Source organism: Podarcis erhardii (genome assembly GCF_964252035.2).
Source record: "Podarcis erhardii genome assembly, chromosome: 13".
NCBI classification, from domain to species: domain Eukaryota; kingdom Metazoa; phylum Chordata; class Lepidosauria; order Squamata; family Lacertidae; genus Podarcis; species Podarcis erhardii.
The window spans coordinates 43,120,476-43,140,739 of record NC_138502.1 but is presented as its reverse complement, the minus strand read 5'-3'; the positions used below and the strand labels follow the sequence as shown (position 1 = coordinate 43,140,739).

At 47.7% G+C, this 20,264-nt stretch overlaps 1 protein-coding gene across 1 annotated transcript in view; it reads right to left on the bottom strand.

The window, feature by feature from the left end:
* The window catches only part of VAT1 (vesicle amine transport 1), a 35,736-nt gene extending 18,641 nt beyond the window's left edge, over window positions 1-17,095 (bottom strand). The window contains exon 1 of the mRNA XM_081837935.1: window positions 16,292-17,095. Coding sequence (XP_081694061.1) covers window positions 16,292-17,086 — 795 coding nt within the window. The 5' untranslated portion in view covers window positions 17,087-17,095. The remainder of the gene's footprint in view (window positions 1-16,291) is intronic.
* Window positions 17,096-20,264: the final 3,169 nt, after the last annotated feature.

The window sequence follows — 20,264 nt, the reverse complement described above, 5'->3', positions numbered from 1 at the left end:
AGCAAAGATGCTTTGTATATCTCACAATACACATGACACTACAATTTATGAAAAAATAAAAAAGAAAGAAAGAAAGAAGAAAAAGTAGTTGAGGTTTTAAAAAGATTTCCAAACATTCTCATTGTACGTTATCTGTTAAATATACTTTTACCACACAATTACTTATTTCTTCTATTTTTTTATCGTATTTCTATGTAAATTGTTGATTACCTTTACATACTACAAGGCTCAGTCTACGTCTGCCACATTACCCTTTATACCACGGTTCTTCAACTATTTTTTAAATATTCTCCATTCCTTGTGGACTTTTTGTTTTGTTTGGCCCTTAACTCTTCCTGTCACCTTTTGCTAGCTGCAAGTATTCTACCATTAATGTTTGCCAGTCTGCTATATTAGGTGTTTTAGTATTTTTCCAATTTCTTGCCGCTAAAATTCCCATGATTCTATATTACTGTTGGGTACAAGAGATCTATTCCTCACAAGCTTTCAGTAATGAAACTCTTTGTGTCTGCCTTCTGCCTTCTCAGGTGTTCCCACAGTTGCTGAAGACAAGAGGCATGCAAATGCTAAAAATGCAAATGCGCGTTATCTAATCCCTGTGTGCAATTTAGTTGCCTCCTGCTGAAATGTGGCGGCTGGTTCAGAATACAGAGAACTTCACCTTTCGCTGTCGGAGCAGAGCTAATAGCCAGCCCCCTCCCCTTAACGCATTCACATGCTGCTAACAAAATTAGCATGGTTCGTTCAGATTCCTAATTCCAGGGCCTTAGTGCAAAAATACAAGGCCCCCGTGCACAGGTGGGTGGAGAAGCTGGCTGTTGCCTTATGCAACTGCCGGCAAGCTTTTCCCAAACACTGGATGAGTTCCTGCGTGATATTACACAAGGACAAATGTTTTTATCTACTTGGCTGGTTGTAACAAGCCTCGCAGCTGAATAGCACGTGTTCGTTGAAAGTTACCAACCCAATCTTTGGCTGCCGAGGCTGAATATACTGGTTTTGCCCTGTTCCCAAAGCCGTATAATGTCCATGAGAAGCAGATATTGGGAAACAGGGATGGGAAAAATGGGATGCAAGAGCTATAAAAGTATGCACACAACTGAACCAGGCCCCTTACTGTGTACATTGACTGCACATATGGTAAACCAGGCTTCCTCAACCCCGGCCCTCCAGATGTTTTTGGCCTACAACTCCCATGATCCCTAGCTAGCAGGACCAGTGGTCAGGGATGATGGGAATTGTAGTCTCAAAACCTCTGGAGGGCTGAGGTTGAGGAAGCCTGTGGTAAACAAACAAATCCTATGTACGCATCGAACACGCTACTGCTTCCCCTTTCTTTTTCTTTTCAATTATATTTTATTAAGTTTCAGCATTTTAAACATAAGCAAAACACAATTCTGTCTCTTCTCTCATTTTTGTCGACTCCCCCCGCCCCCATTTTCCACGGAGGAGTTGTTTCTCCCATCTGTTAAATCACAATCACGACATTATAGTCTAATTACTTCCGTTGCTCATAGCTCAAACCCAGCTCGCAAGCTCACCATACTGCAATACTTCTTTGAGTAATCCGAAAGAGACACCCGTTCCTCCACAAAACACTTGTTAACATTCTTAAATTCAAGGCAGAAATACGGATTAGAGGAGCCATATGCAAGTGGTGTCTCCCCCCTCCTTTTTTAAAAGTAAAGAATAGCAGCTGTGGAGGGGGAAAACACAGGAAGCTTCCTAACAACAAGTCAGGAGGGCTGTGCAACAGATCCAGCCAAATCCTGGATAACAACCTGAATTGGGTTACCAGGTATGTAGTCATGTTGGTCTGCCGTAGTCAAAACAAAATAAAAAAATTCCTTCCAGTAGCACCTTAGAGACCAACTAAGTTAGTTATTGGTATGAGCTTTCGTGTGCAGGCAGTATCTGAAGAAGTGTGTATGCACATGAAAGCTCATACCAATAACAAACTACAGTATTTTTTGCTCTGCAAGATTCACTTTTTCCCTCCTAAAAAGTAAGGGGAAATGTGTGTGCGTCTTATGGAGCGAATGCAGGCAGCGCAGCTATCCCAGAAGCCAGAACAGCAAGAGGGATTGCTGCTTTCGCTGTGCAGCGATCCCTCTTACTGTTCTGGTTTCTGAGATTCAGAATATTTTTTTTATTGTTTTCCTCCTCCAAAAACTAGGTGCATCTTGTGGTCTGGTGTGTCTTATAGAGCGAAAAATACGGTGAGTTGGTCTCTTGAGGTGCTACTGGAAGGATTTTTTTAAAATTTTGTTTCAACCTGAATTGGGATGACCCAGAATTCTGCCGGATCAAGTTACGGCAAATCTGAGTTGCATAAGGGTCCGTTCTCCTTACCACATGTTTAAGTTACAATATTGGGTACATTGATACGGAGAATTTTGAAGACTGTTTTTTAAAAAAATTGAAGCCAGAGCTCTTCCTGCTGGGACTTATATACAGTTAGAAAAGGACACTGGAACTTTGTTACAATATATGATTACCGCTGTGATACTTTTATATGCACAAAGATGGAAAGAACCCATTGTTACCAACAATGGAAGAATGGCTGTTAAAACTAACGGACTTAGGTGAAACGACGAGATCGAGGTTTGATCAGAGAAAAATCGTTAACATTTGCAAAAGACTGGAAACCTCTCGTGGACTTTTTGTGTGAAAAAGAAATAATATTTGGATTTGAGGACTAGTGATTATAGAAAGTGGCTTTGCTGCGTGTTATATTGGAATGGGCAGAGTGAATATTGTTTATATATAGCAGACGGAAGAAGAAGCGGAAGTTCTTTACTTTCTGAATTTTGTTTTTCTGTCATTCTCATTTAACCTCTTTTCTACTCTTTTTTCCTCTCTCTTTTTCAACTCCTTTCTCCCCCCCCTTTTTCCTTTATGTTTTTAATGTATTTAGATCAAAGTCTTAATTTGGATAAAAAAGGGAAAAGGTATTTGATATTAAGTTTTGTATTTTTCTCTATAAATCCTAATAAAACATTTTTTAAAAAAGTAATAACATTGGCAGAACCTCTATGTATTTTTACTGATTTGTATTTATTGGGGGGGGGGGGCTGCCCTTCCCTCCCTCCCCCGGCTATGCCTATGTTGGCAGCTGCTTCCCAGAGTTTCTGACAGATCTTCCCAACCCCACCTGGCAATGCCTGGATTTGAAGATCCATCACAGAGCTTATGGTCCTTCCCAACAGAGAAGCAACACGTGTGCTGTGTGTATTAATCCTTGCCCTTGCAAACATGCAAATTTGGGAACCGAGGAAATTGGCTCCTTTGAGGAATGGTCACAGCAGTGAGGACAGGGTTAAGTCTGCATGCATACCTGAAGGTAAACCTGAAGGAGCATCTCCACCCCCATAATTCTGCCCTGACACTGAGGTCCAGCTCCAAGGGCTTTCTGGCAGTTCCCTCATTGCGAGTAGTGAGGTTACAGGGAAGCAAGCAGAGGGCCTTCTTGGTAGTGGCACCCACCCTGTGGAACACCCTCAGATGTCAAGGAAATAAACAACTATCTGACGTTTAGAAGACATCTGAAGGAAAGTTTTTAATGACTGATGTTTTAATGTATTTTAAAACTTTTGTTGGAAGCAGCCCAGAGTGGCTGGGGAAACCCAGCCAGATGGGTGGGGTATAAATAATAAGTTGTTGTTGTTGTTGTTGTTGTTGTCGTCGTCGTCCATACGCACACACCCCATGCTGCATTTCCATTCTACATCCCCCCTCCCCCAAAACTGCTTTTCTTCTTTTTTTAAGGAAAGTGCCAGGGTGTTCTTACACATGGTCGCTTCTCACGCGCAAGCACCTTACAATCAATAATTAAAATCCTCGTAAAACTACCGCCAGATGGGACACAGTCTGCACGCTCCTTTTGAAATATGCAAAGCAGCACACATTGCGCATTCAGGGAGGAAAGATGAAAGGCACCCCAGGGTTATTAATGCGTTCAAGAAAGAGACAGCGCGTTTGCAATGCCAACTCTGGGTGGGTTTGCTTGGTTATGTTTCTAGTTAAAGAATGCGAAGGCCAAGGGAGGGCAAATTCAACTTCCGTGTTGGGAGAAAATGCACAAAGCGTGTCTGCTTGTTTAGGCTTCAAATAACTACTACTACTACTATTATTATTATTATAAAAAAAAATGTATACCGCCCTATACCCGCAGCTTTCTGGCAGTTTACAACATAAAATCACAATATAAAAACACAAAATACATAATAAACCAAAAAACAACCCAATAACACGCGCGCTCCTGGCAACACATTTTAAATGGGCATTTCATGTAACTCAGCCAAAGGCCTGCTTATATAGGAACATTTTGCCCGACGCCTAAAGGTGTACAGAGGTACTTCCAGTTGCAGACGGGATCCGTTCCGGAGGTCCGGCCAGATCCCAAGGTTTTCGCAACCAGAGGACAGCTTCTGCACATGCGGCAAAACCCAGTAAAATACTTCCAGGTTTGCCGCCTACGTAACCCAAAGTTTGCGTAACCAGAGGGTTACGTAAGCAGAGGTACTATTGTATAATGAACTTCCCTTCCTATAGCAGCACAGTCCAGAACTACAGTTCCCATCAGCCCCAGCCAGTTCTGGAAAGTTGTCTTGGAGATTTTGATAGGCAACGAAGTATCAGCTAACAACACATGCTTTCAACTGCTGCAACAAAGCTGATGCAGACATTTTGGCAGCTCGTTGGCCTCTGCAATGGGCCGCTCACAAGCAGCCTGTTTGCAGGAACAGTGTGTGGGGGGGGGGGGAAACCTTAATGAACTGCTTTTTTACATACTGGTCCAAGACAAACAGTTAACAGGATTTCATATTCAGCATCAAACAAGTGCTTAAGGAGCTTCAAAGAGGCAACATTAGTAAGAAGAGAACTATTTGGAAAAGCCTCAAAGGTCACCCGCAAATCCTGGATGTATTGTTAGGTTTTGTGAACCGCCTGGAGATCTAGGGATGAAGGGCAGCAAACTAATTTAATTTAAAAAATAGGAATAATTCACTCCCTCCACATCACTATCTCCGAGGTCCTCCAGAACTTGGAAGGTAAAAGCAGGTTTCCCTTCTCCTCACAATTTAGGATCCCAATTAAGGGATGCAGGAAGCTGCCACAGGCAGAATCAGACCGCCAGTCCATCAAGCTCACTACTGTCTAGTCCAGTGTTTCCCAATCCTGGTCTCCAGTTGTTTTCGGACAACAGTTCCCACAATCCTTGACCACTGCTCGCAAGGGATGATGGGAGTTGTAGTCCAACAACAGCTGGAGACCCAAGATTGGGAAACAATGACGGCTCTCCAGGGTTTCACACAGAGGACATTCCCAGCTGCTCTATCTTGAACCTTCTGCAAATCCTCTACCACTAAACTATGGCTTCTCCTGGTTTTGCAGGGTTCTGTCTCATCCCAGAAATACGCAGGGGGGGGAAGAGATTGCCCACTTTAGACTTCACTCTCCAACTACTCAAAGGGAATAGTGAGGCAGGGGCTGAGCTTATTGTAGGATCTATATCAGGTATGTCCAAAGTCCGTTTCGGGGGCCTAATCCGGCCCGTCGGTCAGTTGAATCCAGCCCCTGTGGCAGTTTATTTCCTGGGGTAAAATCCTAAAAATCCACCTTAACAACTTCAATCCGGAAAAAAGCTCAAAAACTTTGGTCAGCCCTTCATTTCATCAAATCTGGCCCTCTTTGAAAAAAGTTTGGACACCACTGAACATGCAAGCAGGATGCCTGAGCGTGCCTCCAATGGAGCCATGGAGTCATTAGACCAGTCATGGTTCAATGACAGACCACTTGGGCCAGCTTCCAACCTAGCAAGAGCATCTCAGCGCAAATCATAAGGACCACTGCAAAGGCCTCCAGGGCACCCTCTCCTTTTACGTTAGAAGGAACGCCTGCCTCAGCCAGGGCCCTGGACCTGCTCAGCCAAGTTTCTCTTGGTGACAATGACCTCATCTCTACAGTTTTCCAATAACCAAAGTCAGAAATCAGGAAGATGTGCTTCACATAAGAAAGCACGACGGCGTTTCTGAGTTAAAGTTCTTTCTAGGAGAATTTGAGGATGGCGTCTGCCAAAGCTGTCTCTCTAATAAAATGCAGGAAAACAAAAATGGCTGCCCCAAAGGAGAATATCAAGTATTACCTCATGGCTTTGTGCTTATTTCAATTTAATTTATGCTTGTTTTATTTAATGCTGTATTGTTTTTAACACTCAATTGGGAGCAGCCCAGAGTGGCTGGGGAAACTCAGCCAGATGGGTGGGGTATAAATAATAAATTTATTATTATTATTATTATGTAATACGTAGCATGCACTTCTTCTGGCATTAGCTGGAATGCATTGACCTAATTCCCTGCTCTTCCTCAGGTCCAGCTATTGCCTTGTGTATTAGTAATTAATTTAAAATAGCCAAGGGAAGCAGGCGGGTTTTGGGGTGGGGGCGGGAAAGATGGCTAGCAGCTGCCACATGCTATAAAGGGACTTCTCTTGCTGCAGCCAGGAAGGAAGATCAGTGCGTGAATAAACAAGATATTCAGGGGAGGAGCAACATAAGATAGGTGAAGGATGACAATCCCAAAGGACAACAAACCATTGTGATGGATGTTACATTCCTCATCCACAGAGCAGTGCCAAAATCAACACAGACTGAACGCACTTCATGACCACAGACAGAGCTATCCCCAAGTTGACAGGTATCAGTTACAGGGCTATTGTCCAAGAACCAACTCATCAGCCTGGCCTCTTTGAGTGGGGCAGGATTTGCAAGATCCGGACTTTATTTGTATCCATGTGTTTTTAAGCTTTCGTCGCTTGTGGGGGGTTTTGCCACTGGTTTTACCAGACATCCCCGTTTCCCGGGGACAGTCCCCAGATTTACAAATCAGGCTCCATACAAAATCCATCGAATTTGAAGTGTGTCCCTGGATTCATTGAAACAAATTTGGTAACCTTATTTTAGCGCCCATACCATTTCTTTTTCTTTCTTTCTTTTTATTAATCTTGTATAGAATGCCCTGGGAGATTGAAGTATTCTACTGGTTTCTCTGTCTTGTGATTCCTGCCATCACAAGATCTCAAAGTAGATGTCATATTACAAAAGAATTTCAGAAACAGAGTGGAAAGAGAAGTGGCTGAATTGCAACTTATTACCAAACTTAGAACCATGGAGAGACCTGGTCTGAATAGAGACATTGGATTCTTATCTCATTATACATGATAAAGCTATTTTTAGCCCTCTCACCCCTTGCTTTTTCCTGTAAGACCAATTGCAGTCGTTAAGAGTTGTCAACAGGTTTACCACACCTATCAACCCATTCCCACCACCCTTCTGAGTAAATACCCCTCCCCACCCTCTCACTATATAGAAGGGTCTGGTGACTTCTGTTTCAGTGTATCTGAAGAAGTGTGCATGCACACGAAAGCTCATACCAAGAACAAACTTAGTTGCTCTCTAAGGTACTACTGGAAGGAATTTTTAATTTTTAATTTTATTTTTTATTTTTATTTTTGTTTTGACTATGGCAGACCAACACGGCTACCTACCTGTAGTTTGAAACAGAAGCTGAAACTACAGGCAATGTAAAGAAAGAACACACATAAAAACATGGTGAGGCCTCTAACTCAAGGGGAAAGGAAATTGTCAATGTTTCCTTGATTACGCAAGGTTCCCAGGGAATCCAACCTGGCGGCCCACACTTACTCTCGACCACTCTGAAAGCGACAGATGAACATGTCCCGTCTCCTGAGGGCATGCACCAAAAGCAAAATGAGTGGGCCTACACAGCAACAGTTGCACATACGCTTGGATGAAGCCTATTATCTCGACTTATTCCAATTGGGGTTCAGACAAGGATATGGGACTGAATCCAACCTTGGCTGCCCTGAGAGGGGAGTCAAGGGGAGTGTGACCCTGTGGCTTTTACCTACCATATTTTTCCTTCTATAACACGCAGATTTTTTCTCCTAAAAAGGAAGGGGAAATGTCTGTGCGTGTTATTGAGCGAATGTGTGGTCCCTGGAGCCAAATGGCGCGAGGGGAGGCAAAAAAAATCAAATCGCGCGTCTCGGAGAAGGGAAACCTGAAAAGAGGAAGCGGCTGCTTTCCTGCATTCTGCCTCAGGGTCTTACTGCCCACCCATCTCTGTTTCCTTGCTGTGTTTGTTCAAACGGAACAAAGAGCAGGGAAAGCCCCTCCCCTCCAGGCAAGCAGAGGGGAAAGCAGAGTGTCGTCTCTGTGCTCCGTGCTGCTGAAAACATGCAGGAGGGAGAGAGAGAGAGAGAGAGAGCGCGCGCGCGCGAGCTGGCTGGCTCGGGTGGGTAGGTGAGGGAAAACTTTTGCCTTCCTTTCCTCCCTCCCGTTATACCCCTCTCCTGCATTCTTAGCTAGCTGCTTCTCTGCACACCCCTCTCGTGCTCCTTGTCCGTTCTGTGTTTTTCCTTCCCTCCCCACTTAAAATGTGGTTAAAAAGCATGGATCCACATGGATCCTCAGGATCTTTGCATTAGGTCACCCCAAATTCACCCCAAATTCACCATCAGCATGTCCACAGCTACAACCTTCCCCCCCAAAATCACGCACCCACAGTTGCCTGGGGCTGCAATGGTGCAAAAACGTGGTTACAAACCACGGATGCACAGGGATTCTCAGGATTTTTGCATTGGGTCACCCCAAATTCACCATCAGATCACATGTCTGTGGCCACAGCATGAAGCACAAAAATGATACATCCACTGTTTCATTCAGAATGTTTTTTCCCTTGTTTTCCTCCTCTAAAAACGATGTGCGTGTTATGGTCAGGTGCGTGTTATAGAGCGAAAAATACGGTAATCTCTCAGTGGCTTTTGAGACCATTGACGATGGCCTCCCGTGAACCAGTTCTATGAGTTGGGTACTGAAGGCACTGGTTGCAGCCCTATCTTCCAGGATCAATTTCAGAGAACAGCACCGAGTGATGATCTCCCAGCCCCCTGGCAGTTATGATACCGGGTGCCTCTGACCACTAACCTGTCCCCATTGGGAGCAACCTCTTAAGAGACCTGGGGGCAAAATTTCACCAGAAGAAGACTATTTCTCTGGAACGTCTGAATCACTGCTTACAGTGCCTTATTTGTTTTCTGCTTTGTAAGGGTTTGAGGCTACATGAGCTAGCACAGAGATCAGTAGAGGCCTAGGAGGATTATTTCATTATCTCGCAATTTTATTCTTCCTCTTTTATGACTGTATTTGAATACAGATAGGGTGAACCTACAGAATCAGCAGCTAGTGGCAATCAGCCCTTTGGCATTTCCTTCTCTGTTACAGCTGCTTACTTGTAAGAAAAAGGGCTGGTGCCGCAATGTTTGTATTACAGTGGTACCTTGGGTTACATACACTTCAGGTTACATACGCTTCAGGTTACAGACTCCGCTAACCCAGAAATAGTGCTTCAGGTTAAGAACTTTGCTTCAGGATGAGAACAGAAATCGTGCTCCGGTGGCTGGCAGCAGCAGGAGGCCCCATTAGCTAAAGTGGTGCTTCAGGTTAAGAACAGTTTCAGGTTAAGAATGGACCTCCAGAACGAATTAAGTACTTAACCTGAGGTACCATTGTACTTGTAAGGAAAGGGCTGGTGCCGCAATGTTTGTATTACAGTGGAACCTCGGTTTACATACACTTCAGGTTACAGACTCTGCTAACCCAGAAATAGTGCTTCAGGTTAAGAACTTTGCTTCAGGATGAGAACAGAAATGGTGCTCCGGTGTGGCAGCAGCAGGAGGCCCCATTAGCTAAAGTGGTGCTTCAGGTTAAGAACAGTTTCAGGTTAAGAACGGACCTCCGGAACGAATTAAGTACTTAACCTGAGGTACCACTGTATATATTTTAATTCTACTAACACTGAAAATTATTTCTTTTTTTCTCTTTTTTTTTTAAGGCTTGCAGTTGAAGGTTTAGAAGTCTTGCAAGGAGCAGGCAGGGCAGAGACAGCTGTGCCCCCCCACCCCCCACTGAATCTTCTGCTCCTCCTTAAGGATAATGGAGATGCTCTATTCCCCTCGCACCCAACTCACAGGTAAAGAGGCAGAAATAATTAGAGAACACCAGGGGACGTTGTCTAGGAGCTGCTGCCTGTCTGCGTTTTCCCAGCACGAGGCCCATTTAGGTAGCAAAAAAGCCAGCTGTTGTCTCTTGTGGGAATGGCGGAGGCAAGATTCCCCAATGCCCATAACAGCCCATCTCTGGCACGCGCACACACAAAACCACAATACCCCCACTAAGCCTTATTAGGCAGCTGGAACATCAAATCTGCATCCCATTACAGGAGCAGACAAGCGCACTAGACTGACAAACTGTGTGTTGCTGCCTGAGTACCTGGCAACAACCGTAACTCCCATCAGAAATTGGACACAGGGCAGGGGGCAGTTGGGGAAACCCGCCCCCCAAGCAAAACCGATAGACTCAAAGCCCTTTTGGAAGCCTCACGTACTTGAGCAAAACTTTTCCCCTAATTTGCTCCCTCTTCCACGAGTGACACAATGCACAGAGAGCACGGCTTGAACTGAACGGCGCCAGAGATTTTTGACCTGGCAATATACAGTGGTACCTTGATTTAAGAACAGCTTAGTTTATGAACAACTTGGATTAAGAATGCTGCAAACCCAGAAGTAGGTGTTCTGGTTTGTGAACTTTGCCTTGGAAGAAGAACATGTTTCACTTCCCGTTGAGTGTGTTCCATTTGTAAATTGAGCCCCCCGCTGCTATGGGAAGGCATGCCTTGGTTTAAGAACGGACTTCCGGAACGATTAAGTTCATAAACCAAGGTACCACTGTATCGGGTTTCTTTCTCAGAGATGGGCTACCTTCACAGGTTGACGAGCCCCACCTACCCCTCACTTCCCTCTACGGCAGGTGCAGAAACTTCCTTCTTGACCATTGGACCCACAATTGGTCTCAGCCATTCAATCCTCCGGAGCCTGTCTTCACATGCAGGGGAAGTCCCTAACTCACCCAGGGCTTGAATCCCAGGGTGTGGCTGCTGTCACATGCTGACAGCTTCTAGGAGCCACAGTTGGAAGCCAAGTGCAGGATGGGGACTGTTAAGTTGTGGGTGAACATATCAGACGACACAGCAATTCTTCAAACAGCTCTTGTTTATTAACATGCCAAGAACAGAACTGAAGGGTTCAGCCAGCCTGCTTATATAGAGCTCCACTACAAGGCAACAGTAACAACTTTCTGTAACTATCCAATCACTGAACGTCACTTTCAATTCCTTATTTGCGTATGTGGACCTGAGTGAAAACTATCTACAGTATCCCCCTGCTGGCCCAGGGTGAGAACTTCAGTACATAACGGGGACCAAAGGTGGACAATCTACTCCAAGGTGTATGATTACCCTTCCCCTAACACCCATTCACTCCAGTACCCACCTGGGTATTCTGGGGCTTGTCCCAGTGACCTTCTGCTCTGCCCGTGGGGTACAGTCCTTCCCCATTAACTCAGCAATCCCATAAGCCACTCTATGAATCATCACTGGTCAGAAGAGAAGCTAGCTGGATCAGGCTGGGAAGGAGGCACAGCACAATGAGACTGCAGGACATTCTCTCCACCCCACCCCCAAGCTCATTGGCCACTTCTTCTAGTGCAAAGATGCGGCCCGTGGAACTGTCACCAGGTAGCTAGATCACCTGGTCTCCTCCAAAGATGCTTTCTAGGGCTGCCTCTAAAGACATAGTTGACCAAACAAAGAAGCTTGAGGGGCGGTGGCTCACAGAGGGCAAGAAAGGAAGCAGGTTGGTGGCTGAATTACCCATAATCAGTTTGAAGTAACCAGCCAACTCTCTGCTTGCAAGATAGGCGCCCAGCCAGTGAACTTGGTTGCCAAGGTGACTTTCAAGTAGGTTGGCCGCCTTAACTGGTCCGACTGGTGTTTCAATGTTCTGGTCCAATTTATTTTGCACCGTTGGGGCCTTTCAGTAAGGACAAAGCCTGCCTAGAAATCCATGGGCTAGGACCTCTACATATTATTGCAACTATTCAAATTCCAGGCCAGAGTATGCCATAAAGGTAAAGGGTAAAGGGACCCCTGACCATTAGGTCCAGTTGTGGCCGACTCTGGGGTTGCGGTGCTCATCTCGCTTTATTGGCCAAGGGAGCCGGCATACAGCTTCCGGGTCATGTGGTCAGCATGACTAAGCCGCTTCTGGCAAACCAGAGCAGCGCACGGAAACGCCGGTTACCTTCCCGCCGGAGTGGTACCTATTTATCTACTTGCACTTTGACGTGCTTTTGAACTGCTAGGTTGGCAGGAGCAGGGACCGAGCAACGGGAACTGCCAACCTTCTGATCGGCAAGTCCTAGGCTCTGTGGTTTAACCCACAGCGCCACCCGCGTCCCTTGTGAGTATGCCATAGTTCTATTCAAATTCCAGGCCAGAGTATGCCATAGTTCTTCAACAGGAATAAAACCAGAACATAGGGCCAAATTTATGAAGGCTTGCATGTAATTGACTCCGGAAAGCTCTGGTTGCAAAACTGGAGGTTTTTGAGGCATATATCCAATGCTATAGGAATTATACTTCACAAATCTATATATATATGCAGGTCTTGCTGAACCAGAATGATGGAAATCTCATATCCCATGCTGAATTCACCACTGCCTCTAGAATTGTGGTGTTGAATTGGTCATCTTACGTAGGAAGATACCTCATGCCGTAGTTAGACCCTTGGCCCATATTCTAGGTTGTTGTTTTTGTTTTGCAGGTGTATTCTGCATCATGTCATTCATGCAACAGTGGCAGAGTTATACTGGACTGTCTGCACATCCACTTCATTATTCCCACTTTATTATTTGTCCCACAATGTGTTATTGCATTATTGCTTTGTACTACAGCACAATGACTGCGGGACGCACACAGCACACTTGCGGCATGAAAAGATACCACATTTCAGGAAATGAAAAGACTGGAGATGAAGCAGTACGTCTACCGCAAATCCTTCGCAGGTGAAGACAGCATCGAGAGTGGGATCGTGTATAACCATCACGAGGGCAAATGATTATGAACGCAGCATAAAAAGGATGTCTGCAGAGTCCGTCGCTCGGTGTTGCCACTAAAGTGACTGGCAATAACTCTGCAGTTCTCTTCAGGCAGAGCTGTCTCCTGGCCGGACCTGGAGATGGCAGAGATTGACCGGAGAACCTTCTGCATCCCAACCTTCTGCGCTATGGCCCTTCCCATCTGACCTCTTCTTAGCCTCTTCAAAGAACAACAGAATACAGATCTTGTTTCTGGGGTTCTGTTGGAAAGCAGCTAGTAAAACAGGTTCGGAACTGGCTTTTTGTAGTGAAAACCCAGGGACCAAACCCTGTACTTTTCAAGACAGGAAGCAGAAACCAGCATGGCTTTTCATCGCAAGATTAGCTAATTTGAAGAACCAGACTGAAGACACCCGAGTCTTAATTACCACTAATAAGTGGCAATGATGAAAACGGTTGCACATCAAGTTTACTGAAAAAATCCATGGCAATCCAGCCATTAAAAGCAATCTCTCTGAATTTGCAAAGGAGTCCTATTCTTCTCAAGCAACAGCGTGCAAAGGAAAGCAGGCCTGCCTGATCCTTGCAAAAATAAACCTTGAAGGAAACTTCAACGTGCTTTGCCACTAGCTTGAAAGCAATCGATACCAGAAAATATTTGAAATTGCTATGTTTTTATTATTACGCCCACGCCCACGGAGAGTCTGGCTACAGAAGCTAATGGAATTTGCAGGTAAGCCACTGCTCACTGCGCACCAAAGGGATGTTTATAGCAACAGCCATGACAAGGGTGAGGGAAAGTGAAGTCACAACCAGAGGCCACGCCCCACAACAACAGATGTTCGGCAAGGTGGAGAACAGGCCCTCTGCAAGTTGGGCTCCTCCACGCAATGGGAGAACCTGGGCCACTTATAATTCTCCCTTGGGTGCAGAGCTCCACATAGGTCCATCAGGATGTATGCCTGTGTGGCGCAGTGATAAGCGTGTTAGACTAGGACCTGGGAGACATGGGTTCAAATCCCCACAGACCCACAAAACTCATTGGGTAATCCTGGGACATCCCAAGGTTGTGGTGAGGATTGAATGGGATGGGGGGGGAGAGAGAATCACCTACGCCACCTTGAGGTGTGGGGGGGTTGGCACGGAAGCAGGATAGGGCCAAAAATTAATTAAAAAATGTGCATAGGGCCCCTTTTCATAGCTCCAGGGTTCTTTTAATTAACAGGGTTCGCCTGAATTCTCCCTCAAGTCTCCGGGAATGCCTTTGAGGTACAGTGGTGCCCCGCAAGACGAACGCCTCGCAAGACGGAAAACCCGCTAGACGAAAGGGTTTTCCGTTTTGGAGGCGCTTCGCAAAACGAATTTCCCTATGGGCTTGCTTCGCAAGACGAAAATGTCTTGCGGGTTCCTGCGGGGTTTTTTCCCTCCCCCCCTTTTTCTAAGCAGCTAAGCCGCTTATCAGCTGATCCGCTAAGCTGATAAGCCACTAAAAGCCGCTAAACCGCTAATAGCGCTAATCCGCTAAGCTGTCAATGGGCTTGCTTCGCAAGACGAAAAAACCGCTATACGAAGAGACTCACGGAACAGATTAATTTCGTCTTGCGAGGCACCACTGTATAGCAGAAGTTGTGGATAAAGCCTCTGCCCTCCTACATGCCCCCCGCAAACCCATGTGAGTTAAGATTTGCTTTATTTTCTCTGTTGCACTCACAGCCTCAAGCCCACTTTTAAGTCACATGATTAATGAACTGGTTGAGATAACCGGTACACTTAAAATACACGCCACACCTTATAACCGTGTGCCATACGAACACACAGAAAAGAAGCAGGAACAGGTACAGCCGTACCTCTGGTTACGTACTTAATTCGTTCCGGAGGTCTGTTCTTAACCTGAAACTGTTCTTAACCTGAAGCACCGCTAATGGCGCCTCCTGATGGTGTTGCGTACGATTTCTGTTCTCGTCCTGAAGCAAAGGTCTTAACCCGAGGTACTATTTCTGGGTTAGTGGAGTCTGTAACCTGAAGTGTATGTAACCCGAGGTACCACTGTATTGCTATATTTCTCGAATGAGCCTTATCGGTGTTATAAAGCTCACTGCCAAAATAGTGGCTGTGGGAAGAGCTAAGGTGACAGAGGGGAGGGGATAAATTAACCCCTCAGATGCAGGGTGGTGGCGGCTGTTATTTAGAAAATAAATACTTAATCTCTCGGAATAACCCTCTGTGGAGACCCTGGAGAAGGGAGGGGCAGCCACCAAAAGAAACTCTGCATCTCTTCCCACTGACATGCAGCTCCCTGCACAACACACAGGGGGGTATGTGGGTCCATAACCCCAGTCACCAGGGTGCGGTTGTCCCCCTCCGAAGAACGTGACAAACTCCAGCCTCCTTCCCAACCTACCGAGCCTATGCTGTGCTCCAGGCATGTGCAGAGTGCAGCACAGCAGCTGGGACCACCCTCTGTGGCTGCTGCGCCACCCCCAAATCCCAAGGCCGTGGGGAGAAGGTGGGGCCACGCCATTTCCACATTGCATTTCTGGACATCTAGGACAGATGCGAAGGAATGACCCCACCCCACAAGCCCGAGGCAAACCATGAGTTCAGGAACAAAGCCCCGTGCCTCTTGCATAAGCGGGAGGGAGGCGTGATCCTGCCCCCCCCCAAAAAAAAACCCCAAGCCAGCCAAGACGTAGACACTCCCTGCCCTAGGCAGTCTTCCTGCCCACACCTCCCCAATCTTCCCCCTTCTGGGTGGGTCCCGGATCGCACCCTCTCGTGGGGGTGGGGGGGCTCCTGAGTCCCTTCTCCCTGGGGCGCCCCCTTCAGCTGAAGGTGGAGGGGGCGCCCCCTCCCACGCACCCCCACCCCACCCTTCCATTGTCTCAGCTCCACGCCCACTTTCCAGACAGGTAGAACCCCTGGGGCGGGAGGGGATCGCGCCCATCTCTCGACCCCCCCACCCCCCACCCCCACACCACTTGGAGGGCAGGATCCTTCGCCTCGCCACGTTCCTTTCTCCTCCCAGCCCCTCCCGTTAGCTCCCTAAGGTTAGGCACCTTCTCCAGCGCCACCCTCGAACCTTCGGGTTCCCCACGGGTGAGGGGGGCTGCGCGCCCACGTACCCCCCCCCGCCCACGCCTCCAGATGCCCTCCTGGGGGGGCTGCTCTCCCCCCCCCGCCACGCCCACCGTTCCCTGCACTGCGGGGGAAAGGAAGCCGAGTCCGCGCCCAGCCGCCGTCGAACCGGAGACGCTTCCCCCCCTCGACACCCACCTTGGGGCTGGAGACGCCCTCGCCCACGGCCAAGACGGTGCCGGCCGCCTCCATGCCCGGGCTGAAGGGCAGCGGCGGCAGCCTGTCGTACAGCCCCTGCCGGGCCAGCAGATCCGCGAAGTTGAGCCCGCAGGCCCGCACCTCCACGCTGACTTGGCCCGCGGCCGGGCTGGGCTCGGCGGCGGGCAGCTGCCGCGTCTGCACCTTCACTTTCTCGTAGCCGCCGAAGCCGCCCAGCACCAGCGCCCGGTACTGGCGCCCGGGAGCAGCGGCAGCCGCCGCCGCCTCCGACGGGGCCCCCGCAGCCTTGCCCTCCTCGGCGGGCTGCGCTGCCGGAGTGGCTTCTTGCTGCTGCTGCTCCGGTGGCGCCGCGGTGGCGCTTTGCGGGGCGCCCGCGTCGCCCCCGGCCGCCTCTTCCCCGGACATAGCAGCTTCGGAGCTGGCAGAGAGCCGTCGGGCGCGCAGATGCTGCTGCTGCTGCTGCTGCGAGGGCGAGAGAGAGAAGGCGAGGAGGGCGCGGCTGGCCAGATGCGTAAAACAGCTGGAGAGGGGAGGCGGCGCGCAAGAGCCGGAGCTGGAAGCGGGCGCGGAGCGGCGGCGGCGGCGGCGGGAAGGAAAACCCGGAGCGCGGAGCACGGAGCGGAGCGGGGGACTGCCTGCCTCCCTCTCTCCTTCCGTCCGTCCGTCAATCCTGGACGCCCACTCGGCTTGGCTTCCAGGAAGCGAGGCGGAGACTGGAAGGAGGCGGCTGGGTGCGCCTTTCTGACGCAAAATGCCGCCAGCTTCTCCTCCCATGGCGTTTACTCCCAAGTAGAATTAACATGCAACCACCTGGTCTCCTTGCGAGTAAGCCTCCCTGAGTTCAAATGGTCTTAATCCTAAATGCGCTTCCGTTTCGCGTCTGTCTTAGCACCCTATTATGCTATTTCTATTTTTCTAAATCCCCTTATCAACTTGTAAACTATAGTCACGTTTCTCTCAATCCATTGTGCTGGTCATAATTTGTCTTCCTTGCATAAATTGGCCTTCTTCTGTTCTGATCACACCTAATTCTACTAATTTGATCCTTTCTCTCCCTCCCCCCCCCGCCCCAAATTCTTGTAACTTGCACCTACAGTTGTGCGGCACAACTTGCTTTTTGTGCTTGGATTGGACCCAAAAATTGATCAGTGAGTCCAGTTTGAATCCCGTGACTCACTAGGGAGTGGACCACTATTCTGTCACCCCCCCCCAAAAAAAATCCCCTCATTCCATCTCTCCCATTCATCCTCATCCTCATCATAACCTAGCTCATCTGACTGGGTTGCCAGCTTACAAAAACATAATAAAACATTAAAAACTTCCCTGTACAGGGCTGCCTTCAGGTGTCTTCTAATGGTTGTATAATTACTTTGTGTGGCTGAATGTTCAGTAGTTTAAATAGTCTGGTGATTTAAAAAGGATTCATAAATTATCCTGATTTATGGGTTAGCAGTGAGGTGTCCTAGGTTTGCGCTGAATTGAGCTCCATCTGCGCAGTATACTACTTTAAACAGTTGTGGCGTCCCTCAAAGAACCCTGGGAATTGTAGTCCATCAAGGGTGCTGATCATTATTAGGAGACCCCCCCAATTCCACACACAGAGCGACAGGTCTTGGAGTGGTTTAACAGTCAGTCCCTTTTCCCAAGGAACTCTGGACACTGTAGCTCTGTGATGGGAATAGGGGCCTTCCCAGGAACTATCAGCACCGTTCCCAGGATTCATTGGGAAGAAGCCGTGACTTTTTAACAGTGGTAAGGTAAAGGGACCCCTGACCATTAGGTCCAGTCGTGGCCGACTCTAGGGTTGCGGCGCTCATCTCGCTTTATTGGCCGAGGGAGCCGGTGTACAGCTTCCGGGTCATATGGCCAGCATGACTAAGCCGCTTCTGGCGAACCAGAGCAGCGCACGGAAGCGCCGTTTACCTTCCCGCCGGAGCGGTACCTATTTATCTACTTGCACTTTGACGTGCTTTCAAACTGCTAGGTTGGCAGGAGCAGGGACCGAGCAACGGGAGCTCACCCCGTCGCAGGGATTCGAACCGCTGACCTTCTGATCGGCAAGCCCTGGGCTCTGTGGTTTAACCCACAGCGCCACCCACATCCCTCTTTTAACAGTGGTATGATACTGCTTAAAATGCATTGCGCAGATGGGGCCTGAATTATTTGTGGTGAGAACCCAAGTAGATTGCAAAGAGCTCCGAAAGGATCTCTCCAAACAAAAAGCAGGCAAGAAAATGGCAAATGTGGTCCATTGCAAAGAAATGCAAACCAGAGATGAAGACCTGTGGCAGATATCCCAGATACCGTCAGCCTGGCCAACCATCAGAGGCAATGATAGCTGTAGCCCAAAGCAGTTGAAGAGCCATTTTGGCTGCATTTTAAAAAAAACTTTCTATATACCATGATGAGTCTGAACTGGCAGTGACTAATTAGGACAGAGATCTTGAGCTCAGTTGAGATGCTGACATAATGTGCAGCTGTTGTGAAAAGGGCAAATTCCTTGCCATGACTATTAGGAAATGAAACTTTGGACAGTAATAACATTGGAACGGGAGGTGGTGGACTCATTCCTGGGAGGTTTTAAGTGGAGGTTGTGGGTCGTCAGGGGACAGGGTGGCACTGTGGTCTAAACCACTGAGCCTAGGGCTTGCCGATCAGAAGGTCAGTGGTTCGAATCCCTGTGACGGGGTGAGCTCCCATTGCTCAGTCCCTGCTCCTGCCAACCTAGCAGTTCGAAAGCACGTCAAAGTGCAAGTAGATAAATAGGTACCGCTCCAGCGGGAACGTAAACGGCGTTTCCGTGCGCTGCTCTGTTTCGCCAGAAGCGGCTTAGTCATGCTGGCCACATGACTCGGAAGCTGTACGCCAGCTCCCTCAGCCAATAAAGTGAGATGAATGCTGCAACCCCAGAGTCGGCCACGACTGGACCTAACGGTCAGGGGTCCCTTTACCTTTACTGTAGATGGTCATCTGTCAGGGATGCTTTAGTTGAGATTCCTGCATTTGCAGGGGGCTGGACTAGATGACACTCGGGGTCCCTTCCATCTCTACAATTCCATGATTCCATGGAAACTGCCAGGGCCATGGGATCCTTGTATAAAGCTCTGGTGGGACTACATTTGGAACTGTGTGCAGTTCTGGTTGCCCTGATGTCTCATAGTAGGGCCGGCCTTGTAAACAGTGCAACACAGAGACTTGTAAATCACACGCAAGATGGTACTGTTGCAGAAACTGTTCCCTGTCTGCGGGATCTTCTGTGGATCGAGTCTGGAGACCCCCAGTGTCCCAAGGAGTGCTTGTGCCACTCTCCTGCAAGCTGCCAGCTGGATGCCACACTCAGCTGGCACAGGAAAAGCCAGCAGGAACTGCAGGACACTAGCAGTTAGGTACGCACCTCTTCACTTCTCAGCCTGAAATCTCCCTCTGCTCTTTTTTTTATCATTTTTTAAAAATAATTTTTATTACATTTACAATTTTTGTAATCACAATATCCATCAATAAACTCAAACCTCGCTCTTACCAGAGCATCGACCTCCTCCCGCCCCTCTTCCTGACTTCCAAATATATTTACTTTCATCTTAGCATTTCTATAACCACTTTTTTACCTTCTCTCTTATTTTTATATTTCCCTTGTTAAATGTAAATCAGTTCCTTATATTGTCATTACAAAACATTTCAACTCAAAGCTACAAACGTTTTCAGATGTTTACAATATTCTTTCATATATTATATAAATTTGCTCCAGTCCTTTTGAAACAGTTCGTCGTGCTGATTCTGGATCTTCCCCGTCAGCTTTGCTAACTCAACGTATTCCACCATCTTAATCCGCCATTCTTCCAATTTTGGAATCTCCTGTGATTTCCATTTCTGAGCCAGAAGTATCGTTGCGGCCATTGTGGCATACATAAAAAGATTCACATCTTTTTTTTTTTTTTAAAAAATAATAATAATC